Raw genomic sequence first — 26789 nt, 5'->3', positions numbered from 1 at the left:
AGGGATGTGTCAGACAACAGTGTTTGTAGCTAATGCTGTCCTTTGCAGATTTACCGCACATAGTCTGAGAGACATCTGACATCCCCACTCCCCCATGAAACAGCACTAGTGCCTTGAGTTGTCTGCCACAAGAACTGTTGTAGAACAAAGCCAAGAATGTAAAATGATAATTGAGTATTGGGGTACTGAAAAGATGAAGAGAATAGTTGGCTAATACGGGTGGGGGGGGGATCTAATTGAAGAGAAAGTTTTCTGTTCCAATGGGGGAAAGTGGTGTGAAATACACAGGCAATGCATTGGTAAGTAAGAAGCAGCACTATAATACATACATTGCCTCCTAGGTTTTATTGTAGAAAGGTGTGAACAAAATGTGTTGTGCTGTTTCTTTTGTACAGAAGGTACAACTGTTTCTGTCCATACAAGGCTGTTGTTATTGGTGGTGGTGGTAAGTTCATAAATCTTCATTTAAGACAGGAATGGAGGACCACCTGGAAGAAGGACCCCAGATTTCTTTCAACTGCCCAACTGCCATGGGCCATATAAAATTCACAGACTTGATCATGGGTCTCTGGCCAAAGCGCAGACTGGAGCTTCTCTAGCTGACCCAGGAAAGTTGCTTTGCTCTTTCTCCAATGGTAGAGAAGTGACAAACATTCATTTAGGGCCTCTGCATAGTCAGCTGAGCCTAACTACATTGTTCTGTATGCTCTTGGAAGTACTGACTGAATATCTGGTTTGACTTGTATAGTGCACGTCAACTTGCTGTCATTGTCAGTCAGTGATCAGACATGGAAGTAGTACCCACTACAGAGGTATAGAACCTTTGGTTCACACACGCTGTTACAACTGGCCATGCTTAATGGGGCTTTGGGGAATTAAAAGTCCAAAATATCTGACAAGGTAAAGATTGTCCACTTTGGTGTAGTGCCTGTGACTAATGCGGGCTGTAGAATCTGCACTTCTTACAGACAATAAGCAGATATACTTGCCATTCTGAACAACACATCCCAGGCTCCAAGTTACACCTTATAGCACCCATCTGATTTCATCTATACGTGTGTTTTTTTTACAATTATGGTGCATATACCTGAATTTCTTCCTTGTGTTCTTTGTGTCTTATGGGTATCTTTTATGTTGTTTTGTTTCTCTTTTAGAAGGAATGAACTGCATGAACAAGAATCATGGTTGTGCCCACATCTGTCGGGAGACACCAAAAGGTGGCATTGCCTGTGAATGCCGACCTGGATTTGAGCTCACCAAGAATCAACGAGACTGCAAGTGTAAGTAACTGCTTTGGTACTCAATTATAAAGTTGTATGGCTCCAAGTTGAACAGATAAGTTTTCAAACCTCATCTAAATTTGTCCACCTTCCATGTGAAGGTGCTTGTGGAGACAATGCTACAGCTTTGGAGCCAATTGGGAAAATGGCCAAAGCTTAGAATTTGCCACATTAGTCCAAGGGATCAACAAAACTCTGGTATCTACAGACCAAGTCCTCTTAAGAGAAATATGCCATGCCACCAGCTCTCCTAAATAATTAGGGCAAGAAAACTGTAGAGTTTTAAATGTCAGGACAAGTTTTTTTCAATTTGTTCCTGCATCTGATAAGCGGCAAATGCATTTCCCTATAATGATGGGGAATATGGGAGTAATGTGGTAAGTTTAAAACCACTTGTAGTAATAGCCTTTGCCTGAAGATAATCAGAGGTGTGCTCCAGCACACCTTGATGGTATTAGACTGTTGTAGTCTTAAGATATGTAATGCAGCAAAGCCTCTGTCATAATACATTTATCACTATTTAGAATGTTACAAGATTCTCTGCTACTTTTGCTGTATCAGACGAACACTGCTACACAATAGTTTCCAATCTCAAAGTTCTCACTTTCTGAATTACAGCTCTTGGAATTCCACACCATTGCATTTGAGAGCTAGGGTTCTTAGAGTTGAGGTCCAATGGCATTTAGAGCGCAAGATTGAGCATCTTGTGGATGGTTGTGTAAGTGGTTTCAAATTGCATAAATCATTTAGGTTGGACTTGATTGACATTTCCAGTATCCTGATAGTCTGATCTCTGTCTCTACAGAACTGACATTATTATATAATATCTGAGAGCTGCCATTTACTGATTGCCTGTTTTCATGCTCCTTACAGTGACCTGCAACTATGGCAATGGAGGGTGCCAGCATACGTGTGATGATACAGATCAAGGACCAAAGTGTGGTTGTCATGTGAAGTTTGTGCTACATTCTGATGGGAAGACATGCATAGGTAGGTGAAAGTTTAGTGCAATCTTTATGTATGTATGTATGTATGTATGTATGTATGTATGTATGTATGTATGTATGTATGTATGTATGTATGTATGTATGTATGTATGTATGTATGTATGTATGTATGTATGTATGTACACATTTTGTTAATGGGGAACAGTGTACGGTATTTATAAAATGTTCTATATATAAGGTTTCTACTTCTATAACTTAAAGAGAACTTGGGTTGTTTTTTTGCCACCTCCTTGTAATACAAGCTGCAACTTTACAGTCAAGATCTAAAAATATATTGAGTACGGTATATATCTAAAAAATATACAGTGGACCCTCGACTTACAGACAGCTCGATTTACAGACTTCTCTGGCCGCAAAATTTAGGTTCGACTTGCAGCCTGAGAAGCGACCTACAGACCAGAAAAAAACAAAAATGGAACAAAAACGGCCGGTTATGGGATTAATTGGTTTTCAATGCATTGTAGGTCATTGGAGACTCGACCTACATACTTTTCGACCTGCAGCCACCGTTCTGATACAGATTAATTCTGTAAGTAGAGGGTCCACTGTATACTCAGTTGCTCTTCTCCCTACAAACCAACTGTGCAGGCAGAATGGGGTAAGGGGGTTCTAATAGATTTTCAAAAATGTTCAGAATACTAGACATAAACAGTAAAGCTGCGGTTTGGGCCAAACAGCTACAGTGGTGCCTCGCAAGACGATGTAAATTCGTTCCACAAAAAACGCTGTCTTGCGAAAACATTGTCTTGCGAAATGCGGTTCCCCATTGGAATGCATTGAAATCCATTTAATGCATTCCAATGGAAAAATCGTCATCTTGCAAAAATCGTCCATAGGAAACATCGTCTTGTGAAATGCGGTTCCCCATTGGAATGCACTGAAATCGATTTAATGCGTTCCAATGGGGAAAAATCGTCATCTTGCGAAAATCGTCCATAGGAAACCATTGTCTTGCGAAGTGCAACAGCGATCGCAAAAACTAATCGTCTTGCGGATTAATCGTTTTGCGAGGTAATCGTCTTGTGAGGCACCACTGTAATTTCTGCTATCATTCACCCTTTGGATTTGAAACAATATCCACATCTGAGGATGTTTACATTGCACCCAGTGGTCCAGCTACTTGAACTTGCTTAGATTCTGATACTGGCAGAAGGAGGTATGTTTGGGGGAGAGGGAGATTTGAGTAATACTTTCCAGTGTTGACAGGTTATTGAGCACAAAAAGATTCAATTCAATTGACCAAAGGTTTATAACAAGTAAACACAATGTAACATGCTGAATATATAACAGGTCAGTTGGGGTAGTTTCTGATTGAAGCAGCCAGCACATTGCGTATTGCTGAGATAGCATGTAGAATAAAATGCTGACTTTGGGGGCAAGCTCTGCTTGTCAAATTAATGATCTTCTAGTCCTGCAATCCTTTGTGAGCCTGCACCCCAAAAATGAAAATGGAGATATTTACAGTTTCTCTACTAGTGCATGTTCCTCTACCCATGCATGTTTTAATGCAAAGCTGGGCTTCTTGCTGTTATGTTTTGTTGTTATGGGCTTTTCAGTGCCTCCTGGCTTACGGTGACCCTGCAAATTAGTATCCTCCAAAAGGCTCCATCATTAGCAGCCCTCAGGTCTTACAAACTAGAGGCCATGGTTTCCTTTATTGAATCAATGCTTACTAGAGAAGGAGAAAAGAAAGGGATATTAAACTCCCTGAAAATTATTTAGTAACATAGGGAGCTGTCTTAGATTGAGTTCATCTAGCCTAGTATTGTCAACACTGAGTGGGAACAGCTCTCCGGGGTTTTAGGCAGGAATGGTTCCTTGTCCTATTTGGACATGCTAAGGACTGAGCTTGGAACCTTCTCCAGGCAAAGCATGTGTTTGTCACTCAGCCATAGCCTCTCCCCAAATCCTACTGTGGATTGCTCAGTAATTTACAAAGAGATCAACTGTAAATTGCTGGAACTGAGGGGAGAAGCAGCTGTCACAGAAAGCACATTGGTGCTGGAAATATGAGATTGAGAAAGACTTCAAAGAAATACTGAAGACTGCTCACGGGACAAAACAAGCTAATGCAAATGATATGGGGTGAGAAAAGTTCCAGCTATGTGTGTTTTCAACATTTAAGGACTTCTGTCCTCTACTCCTTGTAAAGCGCCAAATATAACAGGTTTATTTACTATTTGATTGGTAAGTCACAGAAGAAAAGTCATAGATGTTCTTTTATTGTTCAGTCATTAAACTTGGATAGGATTATACGTTTGCTTGTTTGTATTCATTCCCATTAACCACTGTAACAATATCTTATGACTATCTATCTATTTCCTATTACTTTTATCTCTTATCTATTCTCTAACACACACCAACTTTCCAATCTCTGTCTTAACCCTTCAAAAACTCCTCTCTCACTCCTTCAGTCTCCAACTGAGTCCCTTCCAAGCTATTCACTAAGAGCTCTAGGGTTTCCCACTCCTTCTCCTCAGCCCTCGACTAACAGGTCCCTCAGACTCAGACAATTTCTTTTTTCTTTGGCTCACTGGAGTTTATTCGCTTCACATCCCACCGCTTTGCCACCACTTTGTCGTGTTCCCCCAGTTTCCCCTGTATGTTTTCCCTCCACCTTCGGACATGATGTACTAGTTTCTCCATTTATACGCTGCCACAAGGAGATCTTTATCCACATTGTACTAAATAATGTTCTTAGACCTGGGCTGCCAAATATAACAGTTTTATTTATTGTTTCATTGGTAAGTCACAGAAGTAAAGTCATAGATGTTCTTTTATTGTTCAATCATTAAACTTGGATAGGATTACACATTTGCTTGTTTGTATTCATTCCCATTAACCACTGTAACATTATGACTGTCTATCTATTTCCTATTACTTTTATCTCTTATCTATTCTCTAACACAAACCAACTTTCCAATCTCTGTCCTAACCCTTCAAAAACTCCTCTCACTCCCTCAGTCTCCAACTGTTCTCTTGACTCCGCCCCTCCTGTCCTGCCATAGGCTCCTGCCCTAGAGCTCCATATGATGGACAGGCATGACTTGGGCATTCCACCACACTCACGTGTTAACTTTAATATCTGTTTCTATGCTTAAGCAATGCAAGAATGTATTTCCCTTTCTGAAAACTATGGCATCAGTTACTTAAGTATTAGTGGAGAGGTATGTATCAAAAATTAAAAGATTATTTTTAAAAAATAGGCGTGTTTAAAATTTCAACATAAACATGTTTGTCAGTGAAAATTGTTGGAAGGTTGTCATACTCATGTTTGCCCATCTCCGTTTCTTTTAAGATATGTACATACCTATGCATACTCAATTGCATTTTCAGATTCACTTTCTCACTGACTTGCATTCTGTCATTTATACTTGCAGCAGGGGAGTCACAGATCTTTAAATGTATTGAATGAAAGAATTAGATGCATGCACAAAAATGGAAGCTACCTTGTCATGTTATTCCCTGATTTCTCAGGGTTGAGTTGGAGAGGTTAATATTAGACCATAGCAGCTTTTTCTAATATACAATTTGAAATCATGTAGTTTAAGCCTGACAGCAGTTGTCAAAATGGAGGAGGGAAATCAGAGTATGTGGTTTGTGTGTGCAGATGCCTGCACAGCTTGACAGCAGATTAATTGTAAGAAATTGCGTGTAGGAAGTAATCAGGCACAAACTGCTATAAGTCATTGTTTCCTGTTATGTATTTAAATAATTAAAAGCAGCTCAGATATTTGATTTGAATGCATCCACTGAGGTTGTCAGAAACTACCCATATTTTTAATAAGGCAATTTCTTGCTGGAAACTGCTGAGAGGTGAACTAGTTTAGCTCCTGCTCTTGAGGATTTCTAAGGCTTCTTTGATTGAATATCCCATGAGATGATACTCCTTCCCCAGCTAATAGCCATTCCAAAGTTTACTTCTTCTCTCCACCTTCTTAGTATCATAGTAGTAAGGTGCAAATATGCCATCAATTGTGGCAGTAAATTAGTATCTTACAACCAGTTTGTATTCCCAAATTATCCGTTTGGTACTATTATTTTATGTTATATATGGAGAATTGTGGTCCAGAAGCTCTGGCGCCTGGATTCTAAGCAAATAAACTTGGAAATAAGTCTTACTGATTTTAGCTGAATTTCCAAGTAATGTGCTCAAGAACACAGTCTGAAAGCTTAATAATGTGAAGCAGCCAAGCCTCATCTTTAATTTTGCTCATATGGAATTATGATCAGCCGTTTTATTTCCCCAAGTGGAATTCTAAACTGTAGTTCTTACATCTCCTTTTGTACGCCTCCTTTGTACATCTCCCATGAGCCACCTCTTCCCTTTTTGCCATGTAACATTGTGGCTAAATGTTTTTTCCTGTACCACTTCAGACATGGAAAGAAAAACATCTCAAACTGAGTCTCTTTTTATTCTGTGTTTAGAATCCTCTTGGGCTTTCTTTGTGCATGTGCTTTAGTTGGTTTGTATCTATGCTGCCTAGTTGATCCATCTATGCATTCTTATTTCAGGAGATGTACTATTATTTTTAGTGGGCCAGTTATGTTCTGGCTCTGACTACCTTTCAGTCGCAGAGGGTCTTTCTATTCAGTCAACTTTTTATGTTAGAAATGTATCATTTGTTTTAGGAAACTCAGACTCCCTCTACCTCTGAATACAGTATTTAGTTTAAGGATGTCAAATTTTTCTAAAAACTTAAAGGCAGTATATTCTGGATTTGGATTTTCTTTTCTTTTCTTGCTCTTAGTTCTGTGAACAAGAGTGCATTGATTTAAATTGAGGGGTGTAAAACAATACAATTTATTAAAGTTTCTCTCTCATTTTTTTGCAATTCTTGTTAGGAGGGTATTTAAATCACCAAGAAAAAAAATCCAATTCCCATGTAATTTACTATCATGAAATTGAAGATAGTTCCTGAATTATACATATAAATTAGTGTCTGAAACAATTAAAATGTTTCACTTTGCAACTGAATAGAGCTGTTAGATCACAGAGAGTAATTATTAGCCTCCAAAAACATGTAAAGGGCATCACTCACTCACTCCTGTTAATCCAGCAGAATGTAATCGTAAACTTCTGTATGCACTCTACACGTCTTTGGTACTTCGGAAATGGCTGTTTCAAATGAAGACACACTTTTCTTTAAGTCTCATTCTATATACTTGCGAATTCCTAAACAGGATCACTAGTTTACAGTCCTGTTCACTCGTCTTAGTCAACAAAAGAGTGGGAAAAGCTGTAATAGGATATAATCTCAAAAATGATACAATGATTTCAATACGAATCCAAGGCAGACCTTTCAATATCCCAGTAATCCAAGTTTATGCACCAACCACCAATGCTGAGGAGATTGAAATTGACCAGTTCTATGAAGATTTACAACACCTTCTAGAACTGACACCAAAGAAAGATGTTCTTCTTATTATTATAGGGGACTGGAATGCTAAAGTAGGGAGTCAAGAGATAAAAGGAACAACAGGGAAGTTTGGCCTTAGAGTTCAGAATGAAGCAGGGCAAAGGCTAATAGAGTTTTGTCAAGAGAACAAGCTGGTCATCACAAACACTCTTTTCCGACAACACAAGATGCAACTCTACACATGGATGTCACCAGACGGGCAATACCGAAATCAGATTGATTATATTGTCTGCAGCCAAAGATGGAGAAGCTCTGTACAGTCAGCAAAAACAAGACCTGGAGCTGATTGTGGCTCTGATCATCAGCTTCTTATAGCAAAACTCAAGCTTAAACTGAAGAAAGTAGGAAAAACGACTGGGCTAGTCAGATATAATCTAAACCAAATCCCTTATGAATACACAGTGGAAGTGAAGAACAGATTTAAGGAACTAGATCTGGTGAACAGAGTGCCTGAAGAACTATGGATGGAGGCTTATAACATTGTACAGGAGGCAGCAACAAAAACCATCCCAAAGAAAAGGAAATGCAAGAAAGCAAAGTGTCTGTCCAATGAGGCCTTTCAAATAGCAGAGAAGGGAAACAAAATGCAAGGGAGCTAGGGAAAGTTACAGAAAATTGAATGCAGACTTAGAAAGAATAGCAAGGAGAGACAACCCAGATAATGTAGTTGCTGACCTTGAGCCAGACATCTTGGAGAGCGAAGTGAAGTGGGCCTTAGAAAGCTCGGCTAACAACAAGGCCAGTGGAGGTGATGGTATTCCAGTTGAACTATTTAACATCTTAAAAGATGATTCTATTAAGGTGCTACATTCAATATGCCAGCAAGTTTGGAAACTCAACAGTGGCCATAGGACTGGAAAACTTTAGTTTACATCCCAGTCCCAAAGGAGGGCAGTGCCAAATAATGCTCCAACTACCGTACAACTGCACTCATTTCACACGCTAGCAAGATTATGCTCAAAATCCTGCAAGGCAGGCTTCAGCAGTATGTGGACTGAGAACTCCCAGAAGTACAAGCTGGATTTCAAAGGGGCAGAGGAACTAGTTGCTAACATGTGCTGGATTATGGAGAAAGCCGGAGAGTTCCAGAAAAATATCTACTTCTGCTTCAGTGATTATGCAAAACCCTTTAACTGTGTGGACCACAGCAAACTATGGCAAGTCCTTAAAGAAATGGGAGTGCCTGACCACCTTATCTATCTACTGAGAAGCCTATATGTGGGACAGGAAGCAACAGTTAGAACTGGATATGGAACATCTGATTGGTGCAAAATTGGGAAAGGAGTACGACAAGTCTGTATATTGTCCCCCGGCTTATTTAACTTATTTGCAGAATACATCATGCGAAAGGTCGGACAGGAGGAATCCCAAACCGGAATTAAGATTGCCGGAAGACGTATCAACAGTCTCAGATATGCAGATGATACCACTCTGATGGTAGAAAGTGAGGAGGAATTAAAGAACCCCTTAATGAGGGTGAAAGAGGAGAGCGCAAAAAATGATCTAAAGCTCAACATTAAAAAAAAACTAAGATCATGGCCACTGGTTGGATCACCTCCTGGCAAATAGAAGGAGAAGATATGGAGGCAGTGACAGATTTTACTTTCTTGCCCTCCATGATGACTGCAGATGGTGACCAGCAGCCATGGAATTAAAAGACGCCTGCTTCTTGGGAGGAAAACAATGACAAACCTCGACAGCATCTTAAAAAGCAGACATCACCTTGCCAAGAAAAGTATGCAAAGCTATGGTTTTTCCTGTAGTGATGTATGGAAGTGAGAGCTCGGCCTTAAAGAAAGCTGACCACCAAAGAATTGATGCTTTTGAATTGTGGTGCTGGAGGAGGCTCTTGAGAGTCCCCTGGACTGCAAGGAGAACAAACCTATCAATTCTGAAGGAAATCAACCCTGAGTGCTCACTGGAAGGACAGATCCTGAAGTTGAGGCTCCAATACTTTGGCCATCTCATGAGAAGAGAAGACTCCCTGGAAAAGACCTTGATGTTAGGAAAATGTGAAGGCAAGAGAAGAAGGGGACGACAGGGGATGCGATGGTTGGACAGTGTCACCAAAGTGACCACCATGAATTTGACCCACCTCCAGGAGGCAGTGGAAGACAAGAGGGCCTTGCGTGCTCTGGTCCTTGGGGTCATGAAGAGTCGGACATGACTGAATGACTAAACTAAATGATTTTTCAGGATACTTGTAATATAAACCCTACCCCAAAAATATGCCCCAGTTAAGTTAAACCCCGCCCTCCACCATTGTGCAGCAACCAGAAGAAGATGACATGGCTGCATTTCAATAAATGTAAATAGTTGAACATGAAAAAAAAAATCCCCTGAAAAAAAGCATTAATGCTTTTCTTGGAGCAAAAATTAATATAAGACCATGTCTTATTTTCAGGGGAACATGGCATTTATATGAGTAAGAGAGAAATGGCACTGATTAATGAGTCCATACTTGGATGTTTGATCACACAGCAAACTACCAACCTGGTGTGCAAAGAGGAATCAGAGGGGAATTGTTAATTAGCAGCAAATTGCCATTGTGAGTGAAAACCATTTTTCTTCTGCCAGCATAATTGAACAACAAAATTTTGGCTTTTATATCCTAGATTCTAGCATCTTTAATAATATTTTAGACCTTGTATCCAGTAAAAAGTGTAGTGCATGACTGTCCAGATTACTGTGTCATCTGTAATGCTTAACCCCATGATAATTCTTTCTCTTAGTCAGAAAACCAGTCTTTATCTCTATATCTAACAGATGGTTGTAATTCAGCTTTATGAATTCATAAATGTAAGCTTCAACATATTTGTTTGTATTACACTTGGATTTCCTTTGGAACTAGATTATTTACAAAAAGGGATGCTTTCTATAATTGAATATTTAAAGAAATAAACAAAATCCAATTTAAACCATTTTCATAAAAAATTATCTAACTTTATTAACTCTCTTAGTGTGTGTTCTCCGGTTATGTGAACCAGTTCAAGTTAGGTACAGGCTGAAGTCTGTCTGGTTCTTCAGACAAGGAGACCAATCTCAGAGCAATTGGAAAAGAGAACATTTGCTCTTTGCAGGTGAGGTAATTTTAATGCTTGGGCTCCAATTCCCCCCATCCTAATAGATGCAAGGCTCCCTGGCTCAGTCCAAGTGTTTTAATCTATATTATACACAAATTTAAGAGATAGTACAGAAAAATCAACATTTTCTGTCTTGTCTCTCATGCATACATTATTTTCTATATGTTGTACAAGGATCCACCACTTCTTTCAGCTTTTGGCCTGGAAATCCTGGGGACTAGGAGACTGCTAACCCGGAAGCTCTAGCTGGAATAATTTATGAAATTTTATCACTGATGAGTGACACAACTTTCTTTTCAATCCCACATGCTTTCAGTTAATAGACATGCCAAGAGGAACTTCTAGACCAATAGCCATATTCATCTATCTCAACATGCTGGGGGGAAAAAGAAAAAAGAAAGTCAAAATATTGTAGCACTTTAAAGACTGACAGATGTGCTGAAATAAATCTGTTACTCTTTAAAGTGCTATAATGCCCCCCCCCTTTTCTTTAGTCAACATGCTAAGGGGACTGAATAAGGAAGCAGGAACTCTGTTCAAATCTTGCCTCTGCCATAAACATGGCTTCATCCTTTCACCTTTGATGCAGATGTCTTCACTTCTTGAAATTCTCATAGAACACTCTTGTGGGTAATACTGCCTATAGTGGGGAAGGTGAAAAACAGGAATAGACTTGTTTTAAACAGTCCCCAAGGTTCCACTGACAGAAGACTTTGAAAATATTTTTCTAGCCCTGTTCAACTGCAAAAGAAAATCACAGCTTCCTGCTATGTGAACGAGCAACTGCAATTCCTGGGCACATGCACATCCTCTTCTCCTCTCACACATCAAACAAGATCAGTAGCTCAGGTCAAGTGTAACTGTTGACTGAGCTCTCTATCCAGGATAGATGGTTTTGAAAAACAACAAGTATAGATATTTGTGCCTCGGAACAGAGGGGGAATCATCAATGTTGTTCATGAGTTCTGTTTTTGTTCAAGAATCTGTTCTGAATTGTGTAACAAGATCAAGCCACTGAACACATAAGAAACTTGTCCCTGTGACCAAAACTTGGGATGTTACCTTTTTGGACTATAGCTACCAGATCTCCCAGCCAAAGTGGCTAGCTGGGACACCTAGCACTGAAAATAGGAAGGTGCTTATTGCAGAGCACATAGTTGGAGCTTGTCCTCTGTTTCTCCCTGCCAGCTGTGTGAATTGCAGAGAGAAGTGATGAAGACTGAAGCATCCCATTCATATACATTACAGCATATTCTCTGCTCAGCTGCTCTTCTTCTGAAACACTGTAGGATTGTACAGTCAAGGGTTTTTACCAGGCATCTAATCCCACTCTTCTAGTGGGCAAGTTCAAGGGACAGATTTATTGCTGAAGTGAGAGGGCATGATACTGGCTTGGATATTTGTAACTTTCCTTCCTTCCTTCCTTCCTTCCTTCCTTTGCTGGGCCATAGCAAACAAACATCCTCACCCACCCTCTTCTCATCCTCCATTTCTGCTGAAATATTTCATCATTTCACAAGGCATAAAGTTTCCAGCAAGGCAAATGCAAACCCACTCCTTTGGCCAAGCACTTTGAAATTGAATGCAGTGTGTTTGAAGGGCTGCTCCAAACGGGGTCACCTAGTACAAGCACCCTTCAGATCACACCATGGCAGGAAGTGCAATCAGTTTGCTTGAATGACAGTTTCATTAAGCCATGGTCAGTGTTTTTCATCCCCTCCCCACTCTGCATTTTAATGTTGCTTTTGAAAATGTAGATAATGAATAACATTCCTTTTATACAACCAAGTCAGTTCTAATGAAGGTTGCCTTGTGCCTGGGATCAAAGGGTAGACTAGAGAGATCAGTTGAGGTTGATGTATCAGAGATTTATCTTCTATAAAAAAACATATTAGTGAATAAAATGGTTTTGTAGAAGACTAGCTTCACAAACATGGCAACGGAATGAAAATAATGTATGTAACATGTATTTGTGTACACAGATGGTGATAGCACCTTGAAAAAAGCAGGATTTGGTGTCTTATGCACTCAGTATTCTGAGAATGGTTAAATCTTCATTTTAAAAGACAGAAATAAAATCAAGTTTTTGGCCATCCGGCTGCAGAAGCAAGTTTGAAAATGATTGTGAAGAATATGTCACTCAGTGGTAGAGCATGTGCTTTGCAGGCAGAAGTTCCTAGTTTCAATCCTTATTACTTTCCTCTGAAAAGATGAAGTATCAGATCACGGGAAAGACCTCTCTGCCAGATATACCAGGGAGCTACTGGTAAAAGTAGATAATACCTTGCTAGATAAGGGAAATAATCTCCTAAAGCTAAGAAAAATTACTTTGGAGGCAATAAATCTGGATTTTGGATTTATAGTCCAAAAAGGTAACATGTCCAAGCTTTGTATCTCCATATGTTCAGTAGAAGTGATGTCTTGCGTTCCATAGCATCTTGTTTCCCTTCCTAAGAGATAAGAGGAGAAGAATGCAGATGTATGCAGATTTGCTTCATCTGCATAATTTATTTAAAATATTATAATTAAAGTGGTTGATCTGCTATTGGTGGCCTAAAATATCAATAATATGTCAGGAGATAAGAAAACCAGCTTCTAATTGTGCATGGAAAGGGTAGCTCATGACTGGAGTGGAGGTTGCCTTCCCCCCCCCAAAAAATTCTGGGGATAGGTACCGAACCCCCATTCCTCTATGTGAGCTGTTCTTCCCATACTCTACTAGAATTTAGTTGGAAAGATTCTGAGAATAATCTTTGGTATCTAGGTGCAGGACATGCCTAATCAGAACATTCTGACAGTTTGTGCCTTCTGATTGGCCTAGAAAGTGCTGTATGTAGTAGACTTGTGTCTCTGTAATATTTTATTTCATGTTCTTTGAAACAAACAGTAATTTTATTCATGTTAAGTATATTTGCCAAGGAAATCCTTTGGGTGACTGTTAAGTGTAGAGTGGTCTTGGAACCTCAGGCCTTGCGCCAGAGGAAAATATTAAAGAGCAACTTACTAGTTTATGGCCACATTGTAGAGACAGTTAGCTGATTTGTTGTGTATCTCTCTGTGTTGCTGAAACCTGTAGCAAAAGTGTCGCTTTTAACACAGGACTGTTCACAATAAAACGTGACTGGAGCTAGATTTGGGAACCTTTGCAATTATGTTGTGCTGAACCAGCTAGAGGTTCAGAATGAAGTGTTCCTTGAGCTATGATGTCTTCTCTTAAACTAGAGCTAGATTTATGGACCCTTTGGTTTTCCCTGACCTAGCAGGCCTGTAAAAACATTTAGGCCACCCTGGCCCAACTGAGTTTACTTGGATCTTACCCCAGTCCCTTTGCCTCTGATCACCTGTTTGTTGGACATTTTCTTAAGCCTTTGAACTTTGTATTTTCTTCCGCTAGCTTCCCTTTGGATGCATTTCTTAGACTGCTTAATGCCAACATAGAAATTGTTGATACAAATGAATGAATGAATAAATAAATAAATGAAGTAAAAACATTCAAATAGTCCAAATGTGTGGTAGGAAGTATGAGAGCTAATATTCAGCAAGTATATGGCACCGTCAAGCAATGTTACTTAGTGAACCATAACAATACTAGTGGAAAATACATGAGTAGCACAACAGGTAGACATTTGAATTTGATGTACATCCATGAAACACACACACAAAATAATGTTTTCAGCACTGATCATATATAAAATATTATATTCTCTCTGTTGCCGAGAGAAGAAAAACATCCCACTAGCTTTCATCTTATAGGAAGGGAAAAACTGATCTTTCCCAAACTGTCTGATTTCTAAAAAAAAACCAAAAGTCCTGTTTCTCAAGTGTATTCAAGTTACTCTTTTTAACAAAATGCCAGGAATGATGGGTTCAACATAAAGACCAGTGGGGAGTATCAAAGTCCGTTAATTCTCTTCCATTTTCAGGGCACATCTTTTCACGGCATTCTTGCTTCACTTTGTGATGTGGTTCTCATTAGGTCTAGTAAAACAGCACTCAAGACACTATGATTCTCTCTTTCTCCCTTTGGGATAATTTATTCCACATGCTTATATGCTCTCTTGTGTTGCCAGCTTGTTGAGCTTTGCTTTTGGCTTGTCTAAATTAGCTGTTTCCCTGTGTTCTTGCAAGTGTAAAACATTAATGTCAGTCAGCTCTGAGATGTCCCATGAATTACTGTACTGATCTTTTTCACAAAGTTATCCTCTTGTTGCTGCAAACTGCACTTTTCTACATAAAGGATACAGAAATGAAGGCCTAGACAGGTTCATTTCTTAGAAGGGTTGAGTGAATCTAGAATTTGCCATAAATCCAGGCTGGACATTAATTCTTATTTTATTTTTTTAGATTGAAAGGTTTTGGTTTCTGCAACTATTTGTTTGTCTTCTTACCTATAAATATATAGATCTGTATGGTGCCTTTCTTTAGTTTGTTGTGTTTTCACAGCAACAGCTCTTCAGACCAGACCAGGAAACTGGTTTCTGTTTCATAGACAGTGAGGTCAGAAGGAAAGTGAATGCAGAAAGTCCTGAAAATGTCAATTACACTAGAAACATTCTCCATACACCAAATGGTTTCTAATGGTGTATTGGCACATGATATGCAAATTTATACTTGTAATATCAAAACAAGCAGTTATCCTGCTTCAGACCTCTAGTGACACAATGGAACTTTCTAAGCATTTGAAAATCTCACAGAAATTTGAATCAATATAATGATTTTTTTAAAATCACACTCCAGGTGCTCATTGGTTTACCTGGCCGTGTGATATTTGTGCCATCAATACCAGTTTAGTGAATGACCAGTTTTAACAGTGGTCATTGTCGGTACTTTTTACATTTAATTCTTCTGTTACCTCACTATTTTCTGATCACCCACCTGCTCACCCAGTATAATATGTATTTTGAAATTCTGGGTAACAGTTCACAAATCTGTGTTAGTGTTACACATGTCATCCTTTAAGGCAAGGGTGGGCAATTAATTTCTATAGGGGGCCACATGAAAAATCTGAACTGTGTTTGGGGGCGAAACAACTTCACTTAAAAATAAAACAAAACAGTGATGTTATGATTGTTTTTATTTTAAACATGTTAATCTTCACAAATACTAAAGAGTTTTTTTGCGGTATGTTAAAGATAAGCAACTGATCAACTTAAGACAAAAAGCTATACAGTAAATGGTTTTGATGTTCAACTTGTTCAGTGAGAGGAATCCAGTCTGTCTTGGGCTTGAACAAGTGCTTGAACACCGGACTGGAGCGACAACTGGTGGGCCAGACAGGAGCGGCTCGCGGGCCGCACTTTGCCCAGATCTGCTTTAAGGCTTGAGTGGATTCTTTATTGCTTTTGCTGCTGCAGACTAACATAGCTGCCCTTCTGGAAATGATTTGGTTTCCAGGTAAAAACTCACAAAGAGGCAATATACTCTAAAAGTTTAGGCACCTATGCACTGCCTTCTGAGCATCCCTTGAAATATAGGCTGATTGATGGCTTGCTCTGTGTTAGCTAAGACTTTACACTGGTCTGTCTTTGCTGCTGTGAATAGCCAAGTTTACTTTACATGCATGTGAGCTTTCTTACTGGCACCTCTTTTGTTCAATGAAGACTATACTCTCTGGTAAAGGAGGTCTTCCAGAGCTGGATCTACATCTGGCTTGAGAAGACTGTTTACATACTAACAGTTAAATACTAATGTTTTTCCTCTCTTTATTCTATCCCTTTTAATTGTTAGCTTGAAAAGCCCACTACATAATCTTAGTGAAGCCACATCTGTGCTACTGGATAGAGAGGTAATATGTGATTTGATGAACGTGTAGGAGATCATTAGGAGATTGATGTTTTGGCTAAGTGATTGGGTAGTTTGATTTTAGCCAGAATTGTGGGGGGAGAAGGGAGGGGATCACTGAACATTTGTGACTCATCTTTGCATTGGGAATATTTACATCTTTAAAAAAACCAAACTCCTTGCTGGATACTGTTTCTAAACCACATTTTTTATAATGTTAAACAGGGGAGAGGCACCTCCAGCAGCACGTTACCCCCCAGACGTTTTCTAATGGTAAATATTTTTGTTCTCTATCTCTATGAGGCATTTTAACTGTAGCCGCATTTTGTCTTTTGAAATATAATACATAACTCAGTACAGGGGCCTGAGCTGTTTTACTAACTGCATGCCTCACCTTGTGCCTTACAGAATATGGCGGAAGGGCAATTAAAAAAGACATTGGGGCTTACTAACTACCCAGCCAGAGGCACGACTGTCATTTCTAAATCTCCTTTTAGTCATTGTAATCTGCATGGCTGTCAGGGAAGAGTGGGAAATAGAGAAGGCCGATGCAAGCAACTGTACTTGGGGCTTCAAGTGGCTGCCTGCTTTGCTTTTGCTTGTGGCCTGTTCTTTTGCTAGAAATTACAGCCACCCACATTTGTGGATAAGGGGCAGTATGTCTTCTGATATTTGTTTCTATATTGTAGTATCTCTTAAGCAGTACTTCTAGCCAGGACTATTGCAGAAGTTTCTCTGTCTCTTTCGGGTACTTACCTGTATTTCTTCATGCCAGTATAGAAGTTCTACTGTCATTAATGCCTATAAGGGTAGCATTGTTAAAAGAAGGGTGGGGAGTCAACAAAGGATGTATTGACTTGTACAGTATAAGCATTAAGAATTTGTGGCAGAGTCAAATGTGGAGCATGTATGTACTCCAATTAGTAAACTTGCTCTCAGGTTTTCTGTTACAACTGCACAACACAACAAATTCTGACATTTGTTCTGTCTTATGGAAGAATTCTGAATAACTGGAAACAGCAAGCTAAAGGACCTTCAGTAAAGATGGGGTACTATACTTTTCACACCAGTAACCACTGTGGATGTTGTATCCACATTAAACCTGACGTACTTGCAGGTGACAATGAAGAACTGTGTGGGACACATTTTATCCCATCCAGACTCTGTGCTAGTTTTGACTTAGTGAAGGTTGAGTTTTTCTAATGCACTTTGTTGTGTGTGGCCCTGAAGTCTAGGCAGAAGCATATGGCTCAAATGTAAGTGAGTAATTCCTCTTTTCTTCCATGGAATGCACATGAGAAGAAAACTATGATTTGAAGGAGTCATGCCAAAAAAGGCTGCTTTCTGCTGCACTGCTTTATTTTGCACTGGGGATTTGAAGTAAGAGTCAAGCACCAGGCTTGAATTTGAAGCAGCCTGAGTCAAAGTTGGTCTGTCCAAGGTGGTAACAATAACATCTGGAGACACTAAAGGGCCTCAAAGGGTCCCCCCCCATGCAAATCACTGAAAAATACTGGTTCCCTATTGCTGAATAACAGCCATCTTTCTAAAATACAGTATTACATATTCTTTTAAGGATTCTTCTTGGTGATAGGAATCCCCTGATTAATCTTTGCTACCCAGTGTTTTCTGCTATTCATATGTAGCCCAGTATTTGAACTGTAGTAAGCTTTAGTTATTTTGCTTCTGTTATGCCAACATTAGTGTGCACTGGAAGGCTCATAAATAGTGTGATTGTATACTCCCTCATATTGCTGGCTGCACTAACATACCCCTTTCTTTTGTATTACAAGAGTTCTGACAACTGATGAAATTTCATGCATCCACACACTATTCTACTTGAATCATTCAGAGAAAGCATTCTGCATTTCCTGAAAAATGGTCCAAATTTAATAATCTGCATCTGTCACAGATCTTCCTGCTCCCCTTACGGGGCCAAGAAATACAATTATAGATTGATTCTGGTTTTGATGCTACTTTTTTGGAAGTAATATGGAAAGTAGCTAGGCTAGGATCTGTTTGATGAAACTTCACTATAGTCATTAGACTATATGAGATCCATCAAGGATAACAAAATGTGACATGAAGCTGTTGATTTAAGGTGGGAAGAACATGACTCAAAATGTGCTCAATTTATCAAGGAATGGCCATCTTATGTAAAACAAGATGACATACATATTGCCAAGATGTGGAGGATGCAGAATTTTTTTAAATCGTATACAATCAAGAAGTATGTGAATGTTTAAAATGCTGTTGTGTACTAAATGATTCTCCATAAGCATAGTAGGTCTCTGGATCTCAAGAAATACTCAGGAAATATGCTACAATTTTCTTTTACTGGAATTTTGTTTCTTCCTAAAAGCACCATATTTTATTAGTTTTAAAAATTCATATGCTAAAAAAGAACCCAATTTTATTGGCATGAAATATGAAACAAAAAATAATAAAACAGTAACTAATGTACACCAGCATATAATATTTCTCCTCAACTTCATCTCCCCATCACTACTGGTCAAGAACACTCAAAATGTTTTCCTCCCCACCTTTTTGTTAAAACAAAAAACAAACAAACAAACAAAAAAACTCCAGAACCCTACACAGAAAACTGCTCATTTCCTTGATTTGACATCCTTCTGTTTCTGACCATGAAAGTGAATCACTTTGCTAGGGTTCCCCAGCTTGGTGTCCTCAAGAGGTTTGGATGACATTTATCTTCATTTCTGGCCTACAAGGTTGTATTCCTCCTTGAGATCAAATTGCTTCCTCGGGAATTTTGAATAAAAACTAACAAGCTTCGAGGCTTCCTTGCACACATTGGGATGTAACTGCTGCATAGACATTTTTCAACCACAAACACACACTTGAGTTTCCCTCTTTTTAATTTTCAGTTACACTTGCAAATGGAAAATGCTGTTCAATTCAACAGTTCCATGGTATTCTCTAAGTTCCATGGTAGTTCACACTTCAGCTGCTACGCAGTTCAGTGGACTCTGTCAGTCTGCATCAGACGTCATCTTGTCTGATGCTTCTCATCTTGGACGTTTAGCTTGACAGTTCTGTTCATTCTGTAGAAACTCATTTGTTTTCAGTCTGGAGCTGTCTAGTAGACTCTGTTAAACAACCCCCATGTTTCATCCTGGAAACCATTGCCTTTCAATAGTGAATGAGCTTTCTGTCTACTGATTGCAGTGGTTTCTCTTCATCTGATCTGAAAATTGGCAAAATGTTTACAATTTGAGCTGTAATGACTGTTAATAAAAAGACCTCCTTTATAACACAGCTAGAGTGCAACAGGAATATCAAACACTTACATATCCTAGTGCTGAAGTCATGATTTGGAGATAGAATAGACTGAAAGTTAGATCATAGGTCTGTTTCCTACTGATATGATAAATTTGTGCTTGTGCCACTTCTGACTAGATAAGGAGTTTACTCAATATTCTTCCATGCTAGTAAGAAATGAATGAATAAATAAAAATACTTACACATAGACAACATAGCTTATATCTCACACTGACACAGAGGCTGAAATCCAGTATTATATCACAACTACAGTAGCCAATAATATCAGTGGACCTCATGAAGGAGTTGACTTATCAGTTAGGCTACTCTAGTTTTGACTTAATGCTGGATTTCAGCCACTGTGTTTTCAGTGTGAGAAACGTTTTTTCCTATCTCTTCCTCCAACCCCCAGTCTCTGAAGTAGTATAGGAGAAATGCAAGATTGCCACCTCATTGAGAACCAGGCCATAATTAATGGTTTTCCAGATTCCCATAGAGTAGGAACAGATGAAAGATTGTTTCACTACAAGTGGATCTTTTTGTTTATTAGCAGCCTGTGATTATAGCAGCCCAAAGCAGCTGTTGTGTGGCAACCAGGAAGCAAGGGTGCTTTGCTTTTCCCATCCTGTGAGTCAACACCAACAGTCGCGGACACTGTGTGTGGTTCAGTGACTCATGTTTATTCATTTAAGCCTGGAAAACCACATTTCCCTCAACCATTCACAGAGGATATCACCATAGAACAATAGAAACTATCTTACAATCTGCCATCTCGTGATTTTGAAAGAGTTGCTCTCAGAGTCTATAGCTGTGTGATGATTTATTTTAAAAAACTGCTCCTTCAAAATTATTGGTATTGCCGAGATATATGCTTTTGTAGGCAACAGCCCACTTATCAAATGTGTGATTCATCTTAAGTCCTACCTCTGAATGAATATAATTACTTGTTTTAGTTATTTGCAAATGTTTTCTTATCCTGTGTGGCTCATTAGTTCATCTCACAAGAGGATTAGCAGTAGGATATGCTGTTACTTAATATACTTCATTAATGTGAACTGGTGACATATGTGAGCAATACAAAGTTACTCACTGCAATTAAATCCAATACAAATTAAAAGTCTGCAAAAGGATCATGTTATAATTTGATAGGGACAGCAAGATGCAAAATAAAATGTTAATAGTTTAAAGCATAAGAACAGTCCCCTACATATCTGAGGTGATTTCATGGGTATTCCTAGGCACTAATGCTTTTACTCTTGCATATGCTTTACCTTTCTATTAGCATGTTCCTCTTTACCTTTCTACTACTATCTTTGCAATATGTTTAACTGACAAAATATAACTCTGTGGAACAGATGGCCTGAGAGGATGAGCACATTGAGGGCTCAACGTTTATGAAAGATGCATGCTGCCTTTATGTCAAGGCATAAGCAGGAGGGGAATTATCTCAGCCAAGATCTCTTGGGCCAACTCTTTTTTGGATTATCATGTTATAGATAATTATTATATGTTTTAAAAGTGAAATTTTATAAATTTATATTTTGTCATACATGTTACTTGCGTCTTTGTAAAGGATACACATTTTCCAGAGTCACTAACTGTGCTGGCTAGATTCTGGGAGACGTAATTCGAACATGTCACTTTCAAGCTCTGTTCCCATTGTTTCAGTGCGACTAGGCAGTGCCTCTGCTGGTTTTAGACAAGGCTTTAACTTGTTAGCACAGAAATGAGTTCACTTCTATGCTAACGTGTTATCTCAGGCTCATCAGTTGACACAACTGAAGAACTGTTCTGTTTTTATTGCCTTTTCTTTTAGAAAGACAAAAAAAGCCCAACCCTTTTTATTTTAAAAAGACACAATCAATCAATCAATCAATCAATCAATCAATTTATTTATTTATTTATTTATTTATTTATTTATTTATTTATTTGATTTACACCCCGCCTATCTGGCCCACCGGGCCACTCTAGGCGGCTTCAATATAAAATCAGATAATAAAAACATAGGCAAATACATAATAATCAAACAACGACAGCAATAAAATAAAGAAGGAAAAGTAAGAGAGACGCCCCATCCCATGCATTTCATCATGTTTGCTATTATATCATCAGGATATTGCTGGGGTTCCTACAGTACAGGCATGCTAATGTGCAACACATACCTGATTATCTACGGGAGATGCAGGCCTTAACAAAAGGGTCTGCCACTGTCACATGAACCTTGTTAGACATTCCAGAGTGTAAAGTGTGGTAAATGAATCTTCAAATGCATTTTAATCTCCCCTGTAAAAAAAGGAGGGAAAAGGCAGAGACAGACATATTATTTGAAATAGGGTTGAAGGAGGCAAGGTGTGCAATGCTGGATTGTGAGGGGAAATTGTAAGTGCTTGACTCTTCCTGTATTTGTATTTGCCAGACGTCGCCTTCAAATATGTCCCTTTCTGCCCCCAACCTTTTTCTCAGGAGAGGTTCACTTCCTATTTCTGAATTCAGGTGGGCAAAAGAAATTAATATATATAAACTACTTCTAAAAACAGTAGGTGTTAACATTTGCACAGAAGCATCAACAGAAGAATCAACAGAGAGATAAACAGATAAGCACTCTTCCTCTCAGCCACCACCTTTCCTGAAAGTTCTTGACTGCCTATCTTACTCTCTGACACTCCTAAATCACACTTTCAACATGACTGATGTGACAGAATAAGCACACACATACCAGCCTTCCTGACCTCTTTGAGAAAGATTTGTTTGTTTGTTTGTTTGTTTGTTTGTTCGTTCGTTCGTTCGTTCGTTCATTCATTACACTTTTATACCATACTATCCAACCTGGGGAGGGGTCACAAAAAGATGTGAATATAATAATTATCTATAACATGATACTGCATTCTACTGAGATATTTGAAAATACATATATACAGTGATCACAGCAGAAGCAGGAGGGGGAGGAGGTTTCTCTCTTACTTCTGTTCATTCTACAGTAGGAAATGAATTATCATCTCCATCTCCCAGTATATGAGCAAAATCAAGACATGAAGAACAGGGATTAAAAGTTACTAGATATTAGTTTAGCTAACTCACAGCAAATAGTATTTGATAGTAAGTGTAAGAGACCATTTCTTTTGATTATGTATAGACAAAACTTGAAATCTGGTTTTATTATAAGCAAAACAGTGCAAATTAGAATTGTTGTGAATGTTTGCAGTTTATAGTGTTATGAATGTTCATGTGTGGATAATCATCTTTTCAGGATATGTGAATTTACACTAAACCAAAATTTAAACTTCAGATGTTTAAATTTTAATACTTTATTCAAACTTGGTATCTCAGCCAAATGTTTGTAAATCTAGAATTAGGTCCACTATTTCTATAAATCTACCTTTAACTCTTCTCGGACTAGACATTACTTGGTCAGTGTTCAGACTTTTCTCAATAGGTTGAAGATGGCATTAATATTTTTATTATCCTTCTTTGGACAGACTTCAAGAACTACTACATATGTCTTGAATTTAGGCAAACCTTGAAAGTGTTCTTAATTATTTTTCTTCTTTCAGAGACCTGTGCTGTCAACAATGGAGGCTGCGATAGCAAATGCCATGATGCAATCACTGGTGTACACTGCAGTTGTCCAATGGGATTCATGCTTCAACCTGACAGAAAAACATGCAAAGGTAGGTAGCAACCATATATATGTCCAGTGTCTGCGAGGGCATTTTCTATACAAAACTGGATATTGTTGAGTTCTTGCATACATTTATACTTGTTAAACAGTCCTTTGCCTAAGTGAGATGCTGTAATTTTGTGGTATGAGTAGGGGTGGTGAAGAAATTCATTTGCCTCACATTTTAGTATGAACTGATATAATTCAGTTTCCAAACTAACATTTGAACTTTCTTTTCGTTTTTCTATTTTTCTAAATTTTGCAATGTAGTTATCAAATTAAAAAACCCATACAATCAAGAGTATCTTACAATATTTTGCCTATAAAATCTGTGCATAAATAAAGTCCTTATAAAATTCCATAGAGGTGGAGTAATCTATATCAACATTATATTAGTTTTCTAGAGCTGCTTCTCAAGAATGTTTAAAAACTCTAGTAGATCTACAATGTAGTAGAAACTGTTAGTGGATTTTCATTCATAAATCACACTGTAGCTATCTTCCAACAAGCCACTGGTTTCCAGGCACAATTCAAGGTACTGTTGATTATATTTATAAATCATGTCCATGGTACCTTAGGGATCTCCTCCTCTCATACCAGTTTGCCCAAACTTTCGGATCTGAGGGAGAGGTATTTCTGTTTCACATCATGCTGTAGGGCTGGTTGATGTTGAAAGGAAAATACATTTCTCCCTGGTCACATCCAAATTATGACATTATTTCCCTGCAAGGCTCAATAACCTCTGACTGTGTTTCATAGGGTTCCTTTCCAGCGATGATGATGATTGATGATGACATGACAAAACTACTTTTTCTAGCTGGCTTTTTGTTTTTGCAGGTTGATATCCTTGTTGCCAATGTCTCTGTTCTGTCTGCTGAACTTGTCTCTGCTCTTTTAATATTGTTAATTACAATACTTTATTTATGCACAGGCTAGAATCCTGTTGGTGATTTATTTGTGTGCAGGTTAAATTTTGTAACTCATCATGGTGCTATAATGGTTTGAGTACTGGACTGGGGCTTGGAATAGTTGGGTTCAAGCACACACGGTGCCATGAAACCTTAGGCTGTGCACTTTCTCTCATCCTGATAGAATCCTGCAGGGCTATTGGGAAGACAAAAGTAGAGAGAGAGACTATTTAAGCCATTTTGAGTTCCCCAGTGGAAAGATTAGATATAAATGTAACTATTGCATTTATAGCTGACCCTTATTGTGTCATACTGACAGGAAATGCTCTTTCTAATTCTGTCCATATGACACAAAAGATCTGTGGTTCCCATAGTAATTTTCAGAGTATCAAGAAAGCGGGAACTAGCTCCGTTGATATCTTGTACAAAAGAGGAGTTGGTTGTTGTGAGTTTTTCGGGCTCTTTGGCCGTGTTGTGAAGGTTGTACTTCCTAACATTTCGCCAGTCTCTGTGGCCGGCATCTTCAGAGGACAGCACTCTGTGCTCTGGTGTAGTTGGCTTTGGGAGTGCAGTATTTATGGCTGTGAGATAGGCCTTTGTCTTTTTCTGTAGATGGGTGATTAGTGTGCATTGTTGTGCTAAGGAGAAGAGATTATCTGTTCCTGTGGTTGATGGGTGTCATTAGCTGGTCTTTTGTGTGTAGTGATTCCCTGTCCTTGTGGCTGGGTAGAGTTCGTCAACCTTTTGCACGCTGTATTTTTGAGAGCTCGGAGCCAAGTTTTGTTGACCTTCACACTTTCCTCTTTTCTGTTGAGGTTTTGCTGGTGCTTGTGGATTTCAATGGCTTCCCTGTGCAGTCTGACGTAATGGTTGCTGGTGTTGTCCAGTATTTCGGTATTTTGGAATAGAATTTTATGTCCAGTTTGTTTCAGGGCATGTTCAGCTACTGCAGATTTTTCTGGTTGTTTTACTCTGCAGTGTCTCTCATGTTCTTTGATTCTGGTGTGGATGCTTCATTTTGTGGTTCCAGTATATACCTGGTCACCACTGCAAGGTGTCCTGTATACTCCTGCAGTGGTGAGGGGGTCCCTTCTGTCCTTTGCTGACCGTAACATTTGTTGTATTTTTGTGGTGGGCTTGAATACTGTTTGTAGGTTGTGTTTTTTCAAAAGTTAGGAAGTACAACCTTCACAACACGGCCAAAGAGCCCGAAAAACTCACAACAACCATTAGATCCCAGCAGTGAAAGCCTTCGCGAATATAAAAGAGGAATTATTTGGAGGAAAGACAGCATCACAGTTCAGTTGATCATTGTAGAGCTGGCAGTTACAAATGCCTTGGGTGTTGCCTCCCTTATGAAAGATGCAGGTACAGAGGCCATCTTCCATGTAGTCTGTATGTTTAAACAAACCCCGAGTTTTGTGTTGCAGATACTGTACTGTACTACATAAAGACTGAGATACACAGGTGGCCATACAGGAGGTTGAGATTCTTGCCATCTTATTCTGCCTCTGTCTGAATCAGTGCAACACTTTAGGTAATTTAGTAAACTTTTGAGAGGCAAGGTATAAACATTTTAAATAAAATAAATCAAATCAATGAATAAACTTCCTCAGTGGTGATAGCACGATTATAGAAGTTCATTTTCTCAGAGATAGCCATACTTTCAGATATTTTTGAATGCTAGTTATAAAGTAATTATTTTTCTTTCACATACCATTTTTTTAAAAAATCTATTTGTACAAGCTTTTTGGGACTAATAGGTGCTTACTTTGACTGCTACTTGTTTATATCTATTTTATTCTATAGTAAACGTTTATAATCTGTGCACTTAGATATTTGTGATATTTAGTGTGTGAAATGTGTCTGTGTTCTCATTTATTTATTTAAAATATTTTTACTCCATCTTTCTCTTTTAAGAGGACCCAAGATGGCTTCTATAATTAAAAATACAATATTTAAAAACTAAAAACAGTACATATACAAATAAAGAAAAGAAGCAAATATTACACTAAAATTTTTCTTGAATGTAAATTTTAGCTATATGTACAGAGAAAAGATATGCTTGAACATACCATAACCTCACCTTACAGTTTTGCAAATTTGCACTAAAATACCACCTGTTGAGGAAATATTTTCATATTCTAAAAAAGCTGGAAAACACAGATTAAAAGTTGAATGTTTAAAAACTGCTAAAAGGTCAACAGTGGAAACATTAAAGTGTGCTAAGGCACTGGTATGACTGATCGACTCAGCTTGTTGTTTAGTCGTTAAGTCATATCCAACTCTTCATGACCCCATGGACCACAGCATGCCAGGCCCTCCTGTCTTCCACTGCCTCCCAGAGTTTGGTCAAATTCATGTTGGTAG

The 26789-nt window shown here is 38.6% G+C and overlaps 1 protein-coding gene and 1 long non-coding RNA gene across 5 annotated transcripts in view; one reads left to right on the top strand and one right to left on the bottom strand.

The window, feature by feature from the left end:
• LOC144588991 (uncharacterized) overlaps positions 1-26789 on the bottom strand; it is a 193393-nt gene that overhangs the window by 24090 nt on the left and 142514 nt on the right. The window lies entirely within an intron of this gene.
• Positions 1-26789, top strand: part of SCUBE3 (signal peptide, CUB domain and EGF like domain containing 3) — a 171138-nt gene that overhangs the window by 87027 nt on the left and 57322 nt on the right. Inside the window, exons 5-8 of one of the 4 annotated variants that reach the window (XM_072997394.2) lie at positions 1158-1280; positions 2154-2270; positions 16797-16844; positions 23405-23521. In XM_072997394.2, the coding sequence (XP_072853495.1) occupies positions 1158-1280; positions 2154-2270; positions 16797-16844; positions 23405-23521 (405 nt within the window). Of the gene's footprint in view, positions 1-1154; positions 1281-2153; positions 2271-16796; positions 16845-23404; positions 23522-26789 lie in introns of all 4 variants that reach the window. The other 3 variants (XM_020796180.3, XM_072997396.2, XM_020796188.3) reach the window with 3 other exon arrangements.

The sequence above is a fragment of the Pogona vitticeps genome, chromosome 4 (genome assembly GCF_051106095.1).
Source record: "Pogona vitticeps strain Pit_001003342236 chromosome 4, PviZW2.1, whole genome shotgun sequence".
NCBI classification, from domain to species: domain Eukaryota; kingdom Metazoa; phylum Chordata; class Lepidosauria; order Squamata; family Agamidae; genus Pogona; species Pogona vitticeps.
Note: the sequence above shows the minus strand (reverse complement) of the source record. Positions and strands in the feature narration are given on the sequence as shown.